Source organism: Candoia aspera, chromosome 2 (genome assembly GCF_035149785.1).
Source record: "Candoia aspera isolate rCanAsp1 chromosome 2, rCanAsp1.hap2, whole genome shotgun sequence".
In the NCBI taxonomy this organism is placed as follows: Eukaryota; Metazoa; Chordata; class Lepidosauria; order Squamata; family Boidae; genus Candoia; species Candoia aspera.
In genome coordinates, this window is record NC_086154.1 from 44,915,421 (window position 1) to 44,929,779 (window position 14,359).

The 14,359-nt window shown below is 38.7% G+C and overlaps 1 protein-coding gene across 3 annotated transcripts in view; it reads left to right on the top strand.

The window, feature by feature from the left end:
* The window catches only part of ABTB1 (ankyrin repeat and BTB domain containing 1), a 35,821-nt gene extending 21,462 nt beyond the window's left edge, over window positions 1–14,359 (top strand). For all 3 annotated transcript variants that reach the window (XM_063291696.1, XM_063291697.1, XM_063291698.1), the window contains 4 exons: window positions 3,743–3,841; window positions 4,354–4,521; window positions 8,572–8,772; window positions 11,375–14,359. In XM_063291696.1, the coding sequence (XP_063147766.1) occupies window positions 3,743–3,841; window positions 4,354–4,521; window positions 8,572–8,772; window positions 11,375–11,581 (675 nt within the window). In that variant the 3' untranslated portion in view covers window positions 11,582–14,359. The remainder of the gene's footprint in view (window positions 1–3,742; window positions 3,842–4,353; window positions 4,522–8,571; window positions 8,773–11,374) is intronic.

The following is a 14,359-nucleotide window of genomic DNA, read 5'->3' on the forward strand; positions in this document are numbered from 1 at the left end:
GGTGTTAAGGATTTTATTTTGTTTCTTCTGTCTTTCTGTCCCATAACCCAAAGGCAGTAAAGACTGCAGGGAAAATCCATATAAATGTAACTTTACAGGCATATATCAACTATATCAGAGATTATTACAATGGTTAAGGGGAGCCAGTTGCTTTGGGAAGGAAACTCACCTTAACCAAAATGTAATCCTACAATCATGTGAGAAAGTAAGTACACCCCATGTAAAGTTTCTTTTTTTTAACAAACGTGGACATAACAATATTTTATCTTCATTCATACAGTATATAAAGATAAAGGCAATGTAATTGAACAAAAAAAGAATATGAAGAATTGACTTTGCAATCATTTATTCAACAAAAAATTAACAGACATTTCCTTCTGTGGAAGAAGTAAGTACACCCTTGGCTCTAATTGCCCCCTTTGGCAATTTTTGGCAACCCACTTTTGGTGGAGCTTTAGTCTTCTGATAGGTGTCTCACATTATCCTCAAGCACTCTCTGGCACAATCAAGAATTCACAGTGGATTCTGTGTTGGTGAGTTGCCCAGGCCCTGATGCAGCAAAGCAACCCCAAACCATAACAGTTCCGCCACCATGCTTTACAGTTGGTATCAGGTTCTTCTGGTGAAATGCTGTCTCTGGTTTTCACCAAACATGTCTTCTAGTACTGCGGTTAAATAACTCTGTTTTTGCCTCATCTGTCCAGAGCACATAGTTGTCCTGGTCTTTGCCTTAGGCTTGCCCTGATGTTCTTTCTGGACAGCAAAGGTTTCCTCCTGGCGCACCTCCCACGTAGGTCTAATTTGTGCAGCTTCTTTCTAATGGTAGTCTCATGCACTTTGACCTCAGTAGTGGCGAGAGCTACCTATAGGTCACATGATAACATTCTGGGGTTCTTAGAGACTTCTTTCAGCATCTTGCGTTCTGCTCTTGGGCTGAACTTGCTGGGACAGCCTGGTCTGGCCAACCTGGCAGTTGTTTGAAATCATCTCTGCTTTTAGATGACCTTCTGGACAGTGGAATTATTGATGTCCAGTTATTTGGTGCTCTTTTTAAATCCCTTCCCAGATTTATAGACATCAATAACCTTTCTGAAGGCCTCAGAAAGTTCTTTTGATCTAGACATGGTGATACCACACACTTCAATAACAAAGAGCCAATCAAACTTAAATGTCTGAGGTTTCAATAAAATGGCTCCTCCCACATCCTCTCTAACGGTCTTCTAATCATTTGCATCTGATTAGGTGCACCTGATTCTAATTTTAGGTATTTGAGGTAGTGATAAATGTAGGGGTGTACTTAATTTTTCCACGCATGAAATTTGCATTTATGTTTGTTTAAATTACACAGTGGACTACAAAATGTAAATGTTGCATGATATTTACTGTATTTCCTTTATCGGTACTGTTGAAATGAAGATCAAATGTCTGTTGAAATATGTTTAAATACTTCAAAAGATTCAGTGGGGTGTACTTACTTTTTCATATAACTGTAGATAAATCTGCCCTCCAGATAGGGGAATACTGTAGATATGCAGTGTGCTACCTGAAACAGTTTCTTCAAGAACAGAGACTGAATTACTTCCATCGTGGTAAAATTCTGGTGAAAGCTAAGATGTATCACATATAAAAGTTGATGGCACTTCAGATTCCAAAAGCTTTAAAGGAGCAGGAACATAACTGAGTCCATCTCATTTGGGGCGGGGGGGATGTGGCTGTCATATGCCTTAGGGTAACCTGAGTTACATAATCTTGATGGGCAGTTCACCTATTCATAACTGCATTGTGACCTCCTGAACTGGGAGCCTGATGAAACTTCCCTTGTCTCACTTTTTGTAATACCTTGGCAAAGGCATAGGAACTTGACGTTGTCAATATTGCCAGCTCAGATAGTTCTATTTCAGGAGTCATCGTATTTTGGTAGCAATGTTATCCTTTTCCATGGTAGCGAAAAGATTTGTATTCTTAATCAATCCAGTATTAAGAAAACAAAAAAACCCCTAAGAGCATGTTTCTGTGCATTTAGATCTTCAGACCCCATTTCCTCTAGCCTTAGGCATGTGAGCTTTGATGTTTGGAGTTTGCCAATTCTGAATGCCAGGCTTCTTTATTTTCTGTTTCCCTTTGAAATATACTGGCATTTTTAGATATAGAAAAAATGTGCTTTTCAATTTATAATAGGTTGCAATGTATAGTTGTGTGAATGCTCCTGTGCTTCATACTGTCCCAAATATATATGAATTTCACTCCTGTTCCAAGGAGGAGTTGCCAAAGTTCTCATTGCATATGGGAGAACGTGTTGCAGAAAAGTGAAGCATGAGCACATGCCAGATAAATGGAATATATGAAGTTGCACACATCCTTTGACTGCATGTGGATTATATTGATGAGCATTCAGAACTCAGGCATTATGTGTTTTTAATTCTATGTTAAATCCATTTTATATTTTTCTCCAGTCCCCCTGCATTTTTGGCTCAGTTAACAAAAGTAAACTAATAAAATATGGTCCTCATAAAGGGCTTTGGTCTATAAATCCAAACACTGGGACAAAATTTTCTGATTTTCTATAAGCAGAAAGTTCACATAAGTAATTTTTACACCAAATTTCTTGTAAGACAGACAGCCTTTATTGTATTTATTTGGCGTATGCCAGGTGATCTCTCTGCTGGCCCTTGTTATGTATGGTAACTTTTCTGCTAATAGAAACATTTTCTTTTTCAGTAATTCCTCCTCCTGTCATTTGTTTAGTAAGAATAGAATGAATTATTAGATAGAGCATGTGATAAAGCAGATAGCTTTGAATTATGGCATATTTTGCATGAATATGAAGTTGAAGGTTGGTTGCTGAATACATTAACAGCAGTAAAAGGTAAAGGTAAAGGTTTCCCTCGACGTAAAGTCCAGTCATGTCCGACTCTAGGGGGCGGTGCTCATCTCCGTTTCTAAGCCTTAGAGCCGGTGTTGTCATAGACACTTCCGGGTCATGTGGCCAGCATGACGACACGGAATGCCGTTACCTTCCCGCCGAAGCGGTACCTATTGATCTACTCACATTTGCATGTTTTCGAACTGCTAGGTGAGCAGGAGCTGGGACGAGCAATGGGAGCTCACCCCGCTGTGTGGTTTCGAACCGCCGACCTTCCGATCGGCAGCTCAGCGATGGAAGTAAAGCATGCATGAAACTAAAAGGAATGCTTAGCAAATAACACAAAGGAGGGATTCAACAAAGATGTGTTTGTTTAATGTATTTGAAGATACATATATAAATAATGCTGGTTTACAGCTTATATGTCTTGCAGAGAATATTAGATTCTATGATGCAACAAGGAGTATGGATTTGAAAATCTAAGGACAGCAGTTTTAGTATTACCCCCAAGCAGCCTCTCCCAACTCACAGATCTGAGGGCATTCCTTAGTTTACTGATGTGATCCTGAGAGATGGAGTGGCCGAGGAGACACCGAGAATATCACTGAGGTTAAGACAAAGAGCGAATCTGATCAGACCCAGATAAGAGCTCAGGTTCAAGCCTACATTGTGGTGATAAAAGTGGCAAAAAGGCAATATTTCTCCACTCCTTTGGCATCTCAGATTATCATGTTTTATATTATTATATATTTGTATATATAACTGTATATTTTATATATAGATAATTGTATATTTATGTATTGTTACGTTGTTATTAAATATATGGTCAACGATTAAAGTTGTTTAGATGGTAACAAGAATTTATTTGTTTGTGTGTAGGTAGGTTTTGGAGAATTGCCTTTTGATAGCACCGACAGCTTCAGTAGTTATCCTGATCTGTGTTTCCGAGTGTCAAATTACAGTTTCCTTTGTCACAAGGTATGGGTTGCATTGACTTGACAGGCAGTTTCTTGTTGAATTCCTCAGTATTAAAAGGTCATGTATAGAACCAATGATAATTCAGTTATTTATGGGACATCTTGCAGGAAAATCCGTTTCCAGAATGGGAATGTGCTATCAGATTACAGTAAATAATAATAATAATAATAAACCTGTATGCCGTCCAGTTCTCAACAACTCTGGGTGGCTTGCAACAACCAAATTACAGTAAAATCAATAAAACAGTAAAAATAGAAGATGGCAAACACAATGAAGCAAGGGGTCTCCCTCTCCATTCTTGATCTTCAAAATGTTTGGGGTGGTTGCCTTGCTTGGCTTAGTGTCACAGACCCTTTTCTGGATCCTGCTACTTGCTTATTTTAACCAAGAAGATTCCTCTGTGTGTGTGTGTGTGTGTGTGTGTGTGTGTATACACCTATACACCTACACCCACACATACATACACACCCACACACAGAGGCATACACCTACATGTTCTTCTCTTTTGGAAGGCATTTTTCTGTGGCCGAAGTGACTATTTCAAAGCCCTTCTAGAGGACCACTTCTCGGAGAGTGAGGAGCTACAGACCCAACCTAGTATCCCTGTGGTGACCCTTCATGACATTTCAGAGGAGATCTTCATCAGAGTTCTTTATTACATCTACAGTGATGACACGGAGGTGAGGCTGGGGTGGTTCTTTCTGAGCATGACATATTTTAGACTATTCATTCTAGCAAGGATGACTCTGCTATAGAGCAAAATTAAAAGGGCAGAATTGGCATTGTGTGATGCTTGTTACACTTGTATGCAGGTAAATAAAAGAGATCATTAAATTATGGTTGCATGATCCCTTGCAGCCTTTCTTGATTCTTTCAGGATATTTCTCTATCTTGCTGCAATCTTTGTGATCCTTGGGTAACTTATCTACCAGTCTTTTGCCTGTATTTTACTGGAGACTTTATTAATAAGCAGTGAAGGCATATTTGAATGTGACTAATGAATTTTTCTGGTTAAAAGAATCCTGTTTATTAAATCTGTACTGTTTACTGGATTCCTCCTCTCTTTACATACATACATACATACATACATACTTATTCCTGATAATAACGGGGAATATTTCTGTAAGGTATAGGTAAAGGTAAAGGTTTCCCTTGACGTAAAGTCCAGTCGTGTCCGACTCTAGGGGGCGGTGCTCATCTCCGTTTCAAAGCCTTGGAGCCGGCGTTGTCCATAGGACACTTCCGGGTCATGTGGCCAGCATGACTCACGGAACGCCGTTACCTTCCCGCCAAAGCGGTACCAATTAATCTACTCACATTTGCATGTTTTCGAACTGCTTGGTGTGCAGAAGCTGGGACGAGCAACGGGAGCTCACCCCGCCGCGCGGTTTCGAACCGCCGACCTTCCGATCGACAGCTCAGCGGTTTAACCCGCAGCGCCACCGCGTCCCTTTTTCTGTAAGGTATACTGTTGGCTTAATTGGGAAGATGACAGAAATGTCCCAGAAGCAGCAATGTTAGTAATTCTTGTTGCCAAGAATACTATTTGAATGTATCCATGAAGTGACCAGGAGTTGAGCTCAACTGAAAGGTGACTTTAGAGGAAGCCTGATGGCACACAGTGGCCAGTTTGCCAGTAGAGGGCAGTGCACAATTAGCAAACTGGCCAGAGCTAAAAATAGTTTATGCTGGCTTTATGCTGCATTTTCTTGTCGCATCTAGTGCAAAGCCGTGGTTGCAGTTTTAAAATTTAGAAAGAAATCTTAATGGGACTGAACTCTATAGCATGGCTACTATATTTTCTGCACCATATTCTGACAATTCAATTCTGATGAACTGAAGCTTAATGAGAATTCTTCAAAAAGATAGTGGTCATGAAACAGTAGTATGGTGTTCGTGATGTCAAAATGGTTATAGACACTTGCCCACTAAATATCTTTTTCCAAATGGTGAATTTTCAGTATAAAATGGAAGTGTGATAACTCTCATATTCGATGATCCGTTATAGAGCGGTCAAATCAGCAGTGGTCTTTGGGCAAAAGGGACTTTAAGATAAAGTCATGAGAAAAAGGATGGTCTGCCATATTTCTCTGAGTATAAACAACAAAAAAGGAAAATTAACAATCTCAGCCCTGGTGTTTCATCAGCTAGTGGTGTGACAGGTAAAGTAGAAGGCAGAGACCTCATCCCCAAGGAAGATTGAATGTATATCTCACAATGAGCTAGCCTAATTTCACTGCATTGAATTCAGACATCATGCACTGAAAGGCAGGAACACAGGCCAAGAATAGCTGCAGCCTTTCCTCTGAATGGATTTGAGGCATTGGGTTGCTCTCTGCAAGAATTACTTTTTGCCTGTTGTGTGTCTTAGAATGACCGTGTTTGCTCTTCTACACACCTAAGTGAAAGATAGTGATAGTGACTTCTTTCTAATGCGAAAGCTCGGTTATCGTCTCAGTCTTATCCCTAAATTGATTGCGCCAGGAAGAGATGTCTCTCCACAGTTTTGGGATACTGTTCTGTAGAGAATAGATCGTTGTGGGAGCTCTTGTTGCTCTGTGGAATGTTGTTTGAGATTGTGCACTTTTCTTTTTCCTTTGCTGCCCTGCAGGGCAACAGTAAAGCTGCCAAGCAAGCCATCTGTCCTTGTTTTCCTTCAGCTAGCTAAAAACAGTTTCTAGTTGCACTGTCAAGGTCATTTGAATCATGCTTTTGTTCTCTACGGTGTTAACTACTCCCCGTAGCTTGGTGTCCTTTGTAAATACAATACAAGTAGTCCTCATTAACATCCATTCGTTCAGCGACCATTTGAAGTTATGGCACTGAACAAATGGTATTTATGACCAGTCCTCGAAGTTATGGCTGTTGCAGCGCCCCCCACCATAGTCATGTGATCAAAATTTGGGCACTTCACAGCCTGCCTGCATTTATAACCACAGGGTGTGCTTCAACTCCCGTCACCCTCCTATCTCCCTCCCGTCTCTGCCCTTTTGGCCACCCTGCACTCCGCTGCCCTGCCCTCTGCCACCCTGCTGCCCTGCACTCCACCACCTCTGCTGCCTCCAGCTGGCCTTTGCTGTCTTCTTCCTCCGTCTGAGGAAGAAGACAGCAGAGGTCAGCTAGGGGTGCAGAGGGGGTTGCAGGTTGAAGTGTGGGGTGGCAGGGGCAGTGGAGGGCAGGGTGTCCAAAAGGGCAGAGATGGGGGTGGATAAGTGGGTGGGGGGAGTTAAAGTGTACCCTAAGGTTGTAAATGTGGACAAACTGCCAAGTACCTGAATTTTGATCATGTGATCACGGGGGCACTGCAATTGCTGTAACTTCGAGGACCAGTGATAAATACCATTTGTTCAGCACTGTTGTAAGTTTGAATGGTCATTGAATGAATGGTGGTTAAGTGAGAATATCTGTATTAGTACTGTGAGATAAACAAAAGGTCTAAAATTGTGTATACTTCCCTCTTTTATAATTTTAAAGATCATGCCTTATGTTCTGGGATCATACAGCAACTGATGGCTATTGGGAATGTATTCTTGAGCTCCCTTGCTAAGCAGTCTAAACTGAGCTGACAATAACAATAACATAGTAATATTCAGATAGGCCAGGAATAGGCAACCTGCAACTTAGGGGCCACATGCAGTGTTCAGCTCTATATTTTTCAGCTCCTAGAGCACCCCAGGTTCATGCTGCTGATATCTTGTTTCAGATATATTTTTTCTCTCTGTAAAGCTAATAAAAGCTGGATATATTTTATTAATACCATTTATCATTAGCTTAATTTAGTTAAATCTAATAGAATGATATAGATTCATCTGTTACTGAAAATATAAATGCTGTGTATAATCATTAACAATATTGTAGGTTGATTAATCTTAAATTATACCTATCCAGATCAGGGAGGTGAGGAATATGATCCCAGAAGTCACTTACATTACATCTGCTTGTGAACTATTGTTCAATTATGGTATATAATAACTATGGGGAAACTTTTGTGAGATTCTTCCAACTTCAAGTTTTAATTAATTTGCTATCTTTTCTCAAGATTATTCATAGGACAAATTTCTATAATAGAGACAAATATCTTCTAAACTGATCAGTTTGAACCTACCAAATGGATTTCATTTCACCTTTTCAATTTATTTCTTTGATGACATCATGAGCCAACTTGAGAAGATAATTTGCCTCCCTCTTAAAACCAGCTGCTGCCTGTGGCGTGTCTCCAGCCTAGCCAGTGCACACTCCCTTTTCTTGTAAGAAAGCTCTCTTAGCAATGCCTTCTGAGTTTTCTCAGTAATTCACATCATATACATACAGAGATATCTATTTGGTGATCTGAAAGGGAAGCTAGAGCATCTTCTGTTCTAAAATAAAACGACTATTACTACTACTATAGATTTAGCTTTTTGTGTACACATGTGGACATAAAAACTATCAATCTTACATCTTTCATATTGTTGTTGAGATTTGTTGGATTTATATTTCTCCTTTCCTCAAGGAACTCTAGCCACCATACATAGCACTACCTCCTTCAGTTTTCCCCCCACAACAGCCCTATGAGGTAGATTGAGGAGAGAGCGTATGAGCAGCCCAGAATGAACGAACTTGTCTGAGGGTGAGCTAGAATCTGGGTCTCCTTATCCAGATTGGGCTTTCAGTCTGTCTTGCAGTTGGGCAGTATATTGGTTTGGATTCATACTGAGTCTAGTTGTATTGATATCCTTTTGTCCCAGCAGCTATCTCCTGAAAATGCCTATGAAGTGCTTTGTGTCGCTGATATGTACCTGTTACCTGGGCTCAAGCGTCTGTGTGGGAGAACTTTGGCACAGGTTCTTGATGAGGACAGTGTTGTCAGCATCTGGAAGATTGCAAAGCTATTCCAGCTGACCCGGTTGGAAGATCAGTGCACAGAGTATATGGCAAAGATAATTGAGAAGGTAATAGAGGGGAGGTGAAGGACAGCTACTATGGATATTATTTGTCTGTGGCAGGCTGCAAATTAATGGTGGATACTGAAGGTCTTTAAAACTGCTAAGTAGCTGCCCATAGTTACTATAAGCAATTATTTATTTGTAAAATTTGTTTTTTTATTTTTGTTATAACCATAACCACAGTTGGTTTCTATAGGAATGGATGCCTATAGCAAGGGATGTCATAAAGTGAAATAAACCCTACTTCCCGTATTATAGTGAGAAATGTGAAAACTCTGCCATGGAGATGAAGCTGTTTCTTCATCTAAAAAAAATGTTATCAATACAGATACTATATATAGTTACAAGTATCATGTTTAGCCAGAAGCAAGACAATCCTAAATTTAAAGCAATCCCATCAAAGGTGGTATAAATAGAAGAAAAAGATGAACACTAACAAAAATCCTAACATTCAGCTGAAACCAGTCATAGATATTCCCCCCTCATCAGATGATCTGATGAGGTGAGCTGCAGCTCATGAAAACTTACGCCTTCTAATAAAATGTATTAGTTGGAAAGGGTGCTGTCAGATTCCTGATTTTTTATCCACCTCAAGTTATGTGTGATGATACACTTGTATATGCATATGTTTCTCTGCTTCCAAAAAAATCATGGTCAAGAAAAAAGAAAATAATTGAATTAATACCTAATCATAAATAGACAGAACTGGTCTGAAAGAACAAATTATGCCACTTGCTATAAGATGGTATTCTGTGGTTTTAACCAACACTTGATCAGTTTTAATTTCCTCAGGCCAAACCTTTATAAAATGAAGGAATTTCTTTGAAGTGATTTAAATTTGTCATGAAGAAAATGAGTTCATAAGAACAGCTAATTTAATCCCTAGGCTTCTTAGAACCTCAGTGGCAATTGTGTTACATCCGTATAAGTGAGAGTTGATATAATTAAGAACATGTATGAGAATGTCCTTATTTGGCTATAAAGTCTCTATTATACATTGGACCTTTTCACTTTTTTTCAGCTTAAAACCTCTACTCCAAAATCTTAATATTGGAACAAATATCATCCTGATTTATATGGCTGCTGTATTAAAATAATACTTTGAAAATATGCAATATAAATATGAAGTATTTTGTATTATTTGTGAAGTGGTAGGCAAATCAAAATGATTTGTCTGAACCAGTTGTTTGCCTTATTTGCTTAGCAAGTTGTTATTTTTAGATAGAGAAGTAACACGTGAATGAGATATTCATCCTAAGTATTTATGAGATGGGCTGACACAGTTTGCGTTGTGAGAGAAGAACACCTTATATATATATATATACCAACCTTGAATTATTTATACCCAGCTTATGTGTATAAATTCACTTGTGTACTTTTTTGCCATATGGCAAATAATTGTTCAAGTTTCCATATTAAAACAAAACCCTGGCTTCATTATTAATACCTGCTCTGTATTTTCATATACTAAATCTTGGTCTCATGGACCAGCTTAAGCTACAAGAAGGTATTTGTAAAAGAGTATGAATTAGCATATAAATACTTAGGTGATGTGCAGAGCAGGTGCATCCTACTGCTTTAACCTTGAGTTTATGTTGTATCTTTTGAGAGCATACAGAAAAAACTACTTGAATTGTTCTAATTAAATTGATGGAGTAATCATTTTTGAACTGTGCTTTAAGTAGCCTGTAGTATATCGTATAGTTATATACATTGATGTCCATACCAGTGTTTGTCCCCAAAGAAGAAGAAAATGGTCTTGTTTCTTCCCATCTGATTTCACACTTAATTATGGAATATGGAAGATATATGTGGCAAGCACCAGTTTTTCCTAAGTGTTTTGGACCCTAGTCAATTCACTGATTTTATAAATGGTTCTAATTAGCACTCCCACATAAGTTGCAACATTCTTTTCTTAACAGGCTTTGAGGGAGGTGTGAAATTCTTTCCTGTCTGTGAAAATACCCCCCCCCCAATATTAACAGTTTCACTAATGCAAAGGTTCCTCACCTATGTTTTTTTTTTAAATAGGAACAAGCATGGCCCAGTTTTGTTTGACATAAGGCTGATAAGTGATTCTTTGTAATTGTCCCTCTGATCTCCAAACCAGTATGAGGTATAGGGCTAATCTCCCCAGAGTTCAGAATTCAAAGAAGACCCTTACTGTTATAGCTTATTGGAAGAAGATACCAAAAACAGAAGCATGAGGTGGAAACACACTTACTATGATGTGAGTGAGCTTGCAAACATTCCCCTGTGAGAAGTTGTGTGTTTAAAAGCAATCTGGCTAAAAGGCCACGGGTCATGGTTTGAGCCCAAGATCCTTAGCAATTATTTTTAAAAGATTGTGCCATCACTATGTTGTTGTTGTTGTTACAGCAGTAGAAGGCTGTATTTTTAAGATATATTTTTCATGTTTATCTGATCCCCCTCCTCAGAGCAGAATTAGTGCAAACAGTGACTTTGAGGGACAGCTGACTTGCACTCATATGCTGCAGGATTCTGCACTCTGAATGAGAATTTACTTTTGCTGCCAGTTAAAGCGAAGGCATCTGTTAAAGAGTCTTCTGAATTTATCCATCTTCTCATCTGTCTCTTGTTTCTTTAGTTAGTGGAGTTTGAGGAATTTGCAGCAGCAGTGAAAGAGAATGCTGACGCAGTGGAGGAACGGCAGGAGACAGACTCTATTCCTCTTGTTGACGACATCCGTTTTCACATAACCAGCAATGTTCAAACGTACAGTGCCATTGAAGAGGCTAACCAAAAATTGGAAGCTCTGGATAATCTTTTGGCTAGCATAGGACTTGAATGTTAATCTGGGACATTTTCTTGTGTGACTTAATGAAGCAGCAGTTCAGAGTTCATTTTTGCAATTCACATCTTTTTCTCTATATTTGAATGTTCCCATTTCTTTGTTTTATTTAAGTCCCCCCCACCTTATTTATGTTACTGACTACTGCATCTGGATTAATTTTTTTCTTCTTCCAAGAAACAGGTCCCCAGAAGAATCTCTGATTTGAAAACATGGTAATGTGTACGTTACATTGCTGATAAATGATTTGCATGTCTTAAGTAATGAGTGTACTATTTGGCATACAACCAGATATTGCAGTCCAAAAAAGCCCAATGAAAATGGATCAAGCCTTCAGAACATTGACATTCCTGCTGGGTAAGAAGGAAGATAAATGCTTTTACTGAAGTATAAGAATATTGGGGTTGGTACAGTAGAAGCTAAGGTTGCTTGCTGTTTGCCTTACAGCCTTATCTTCCAAATGTGTACAGCTGGAACTGAGCAGATCCTCAGTTTTCTAATCCAGATGTCTTATTCATCAGGTGGTCAAATTTATTTACTTTTTAAAAAAAATCTCATTTCTGCTTCTTGAAATAAAATATTCTGCCACCACTAGGTGCAAAAGCACTTGGCCACCCACTTTTTCCTGCTTTTTTGTAGGGGACATTGAGGCGTGGAGGTTTAGCATGTCTGCATATCTGTTCGATAGTAACGTTCCTTTGCTTCTACTATCCTTGGGGTTTCACTCAAGTGGTTCACAACTTTCAACATGGAATGTGTATGTATAAGTGAGCGTGCTGTACGTGCATGATACCATAATGGACCGATGGAGCATTGCTTGGTAGTGGAAGCATAAATTAGTCTTGTGAGGGGGTAGGAGTTACCATCATGTTGATCAGTTCTACCCTTTGACATACTCAATAGGATATGAGAATATACTCACATGGCATAGTCTATACAGTGCAATATTTTAAGGTATACATCGTTTGATTCTGGTCAGCACACATTAAGGTCACTTATGTGAAGGTCTGTATGAAAATTTAACTATTTTATTGGCTATACTGAGGTATGGGGCCACATGCATCCATGTGTACACAGTACTGATATCTACAATCACCTGTTGATAACATGTTCTGACTGGCTATATGCAGTTGATTGTCAGATTTCCTAAATGGGACCGGTGCTGTTTTCCCATTCTGTGTATATTAAATCTAGGATGTATGTAGATACTCAAGTAGTTTAATGACTAGGTTCAGAATTGCATAGCAGAGATAGAGAAGTGTCCTGAGGTTTTCTACCTGACCTTTCATAATCTGCATCATCATGATATACTTACACATTGGGCAGAGAAGGGGCAACTTAGATTCTGTCAATAAGATCTTTGTCTGTAAGTAAAGAGTGTCTTACCACTATCCAGTGTTCGTTGTGTCCTTTGTTACTCCCCCCCCCCCATTAATATGGATGATAGATGGAAAATGCATTGTGGCCATTGTAGCTTTGAGAGAGAGAGAGAGTTGAGGGGAAATGAGAAATGCAGTGCTTAATGTGGAAACCAGCACTGGGTAGATCAGCCAGGGTTCTGTGCCACCCTACCTCTCTAGAATTATGTGCTCGTTATTAGAGAAAGGAATTTGACAAGGAAAGAGCTAAATCCCATTTGGATTATCCAGACTCTGTGAGGCATTATTATTCCTATACTAATACTGTCAGTGTTACAGCAATTGCATTGGTAGATTAACTGTAGTGAGACATTGATCTGGCAAATGTGATGTGGACTCTAATTACTACAGTTTTCCATGCACTGATAACTCTTTACAGCTAAGGTCAAGAAGTTGGATGTGTATTTCTTAATGGTATGCCAAGGGAAGCATACCTCTTAAAGGAATGGTGCTTATTTAAAAGCATATGGAACTAGTCTGTTATTCAGGAACCATAAATAAAAGCCTGGCCAGGATGTTTCTTTTCCTGCATTTTACTAGGAAAATGAAGGGAAGTTAAATTCTGGATTGCTTGAAATTTTTTTGGCAAACATTATACGATCTTTCTTGTGCCAACTTATAAGGCCCCCCTAGTGAATAAATGGACATCATACTGGGAAAAAAAACCATAACTACTTCCTTTTTCTGTTTTCATTCTTTACATGAACAGTGAATTATTGGAACAAAAAGCAGAGTGAGGTTTTTTTAAATAGCATCCTAGTATTTTTCTCTTCCTTGCAAGTATCTAGAAAAGTTAACATGATATAAGCACAGGAAATTACCTCTGGTAATTGCCATTGGGGTTCTTTAAGTAAAAATACTTTTTAAAAATATTGTCAAGTGAAGATCCAGTTAGCTTCTAGATAGGAAGTGAAAGTGGCTGAACAAAGCTTTGTTCATACTACTGAGAATGGTAAGTAAATTTAGAATGAATTTCCAGTATGATTGAATTTAGAAGCTGCTTCTCAGAATTCAGCTCCTTGATGAACTGTCCCCTCGCTCTGTCTTGTATTTTGTTCGTTTTTGTGGATAAAAACAGACTAGTATCTACTTAACATATAGTGAAATGTCACCTCCTTTAAATCCAAAGAAGATATGAAAATAATGGATTTCTAATTATTTATTGGTATAGTCTTCCTGGCTATTCATTGTATTGTAAAGGGGTCTAAATGTGAGACTTTTACTATTGTGGTCTTACTTTAACTCAGCCCTCTGTTATTTAAAATAAAGAGAATGTAAAGCTTTACTGAATGGCAATATAATTATATATTTAAAAGCTTAATATATAAGCATGGTGCAGCAATAAAGAATCTATTTCATTAGA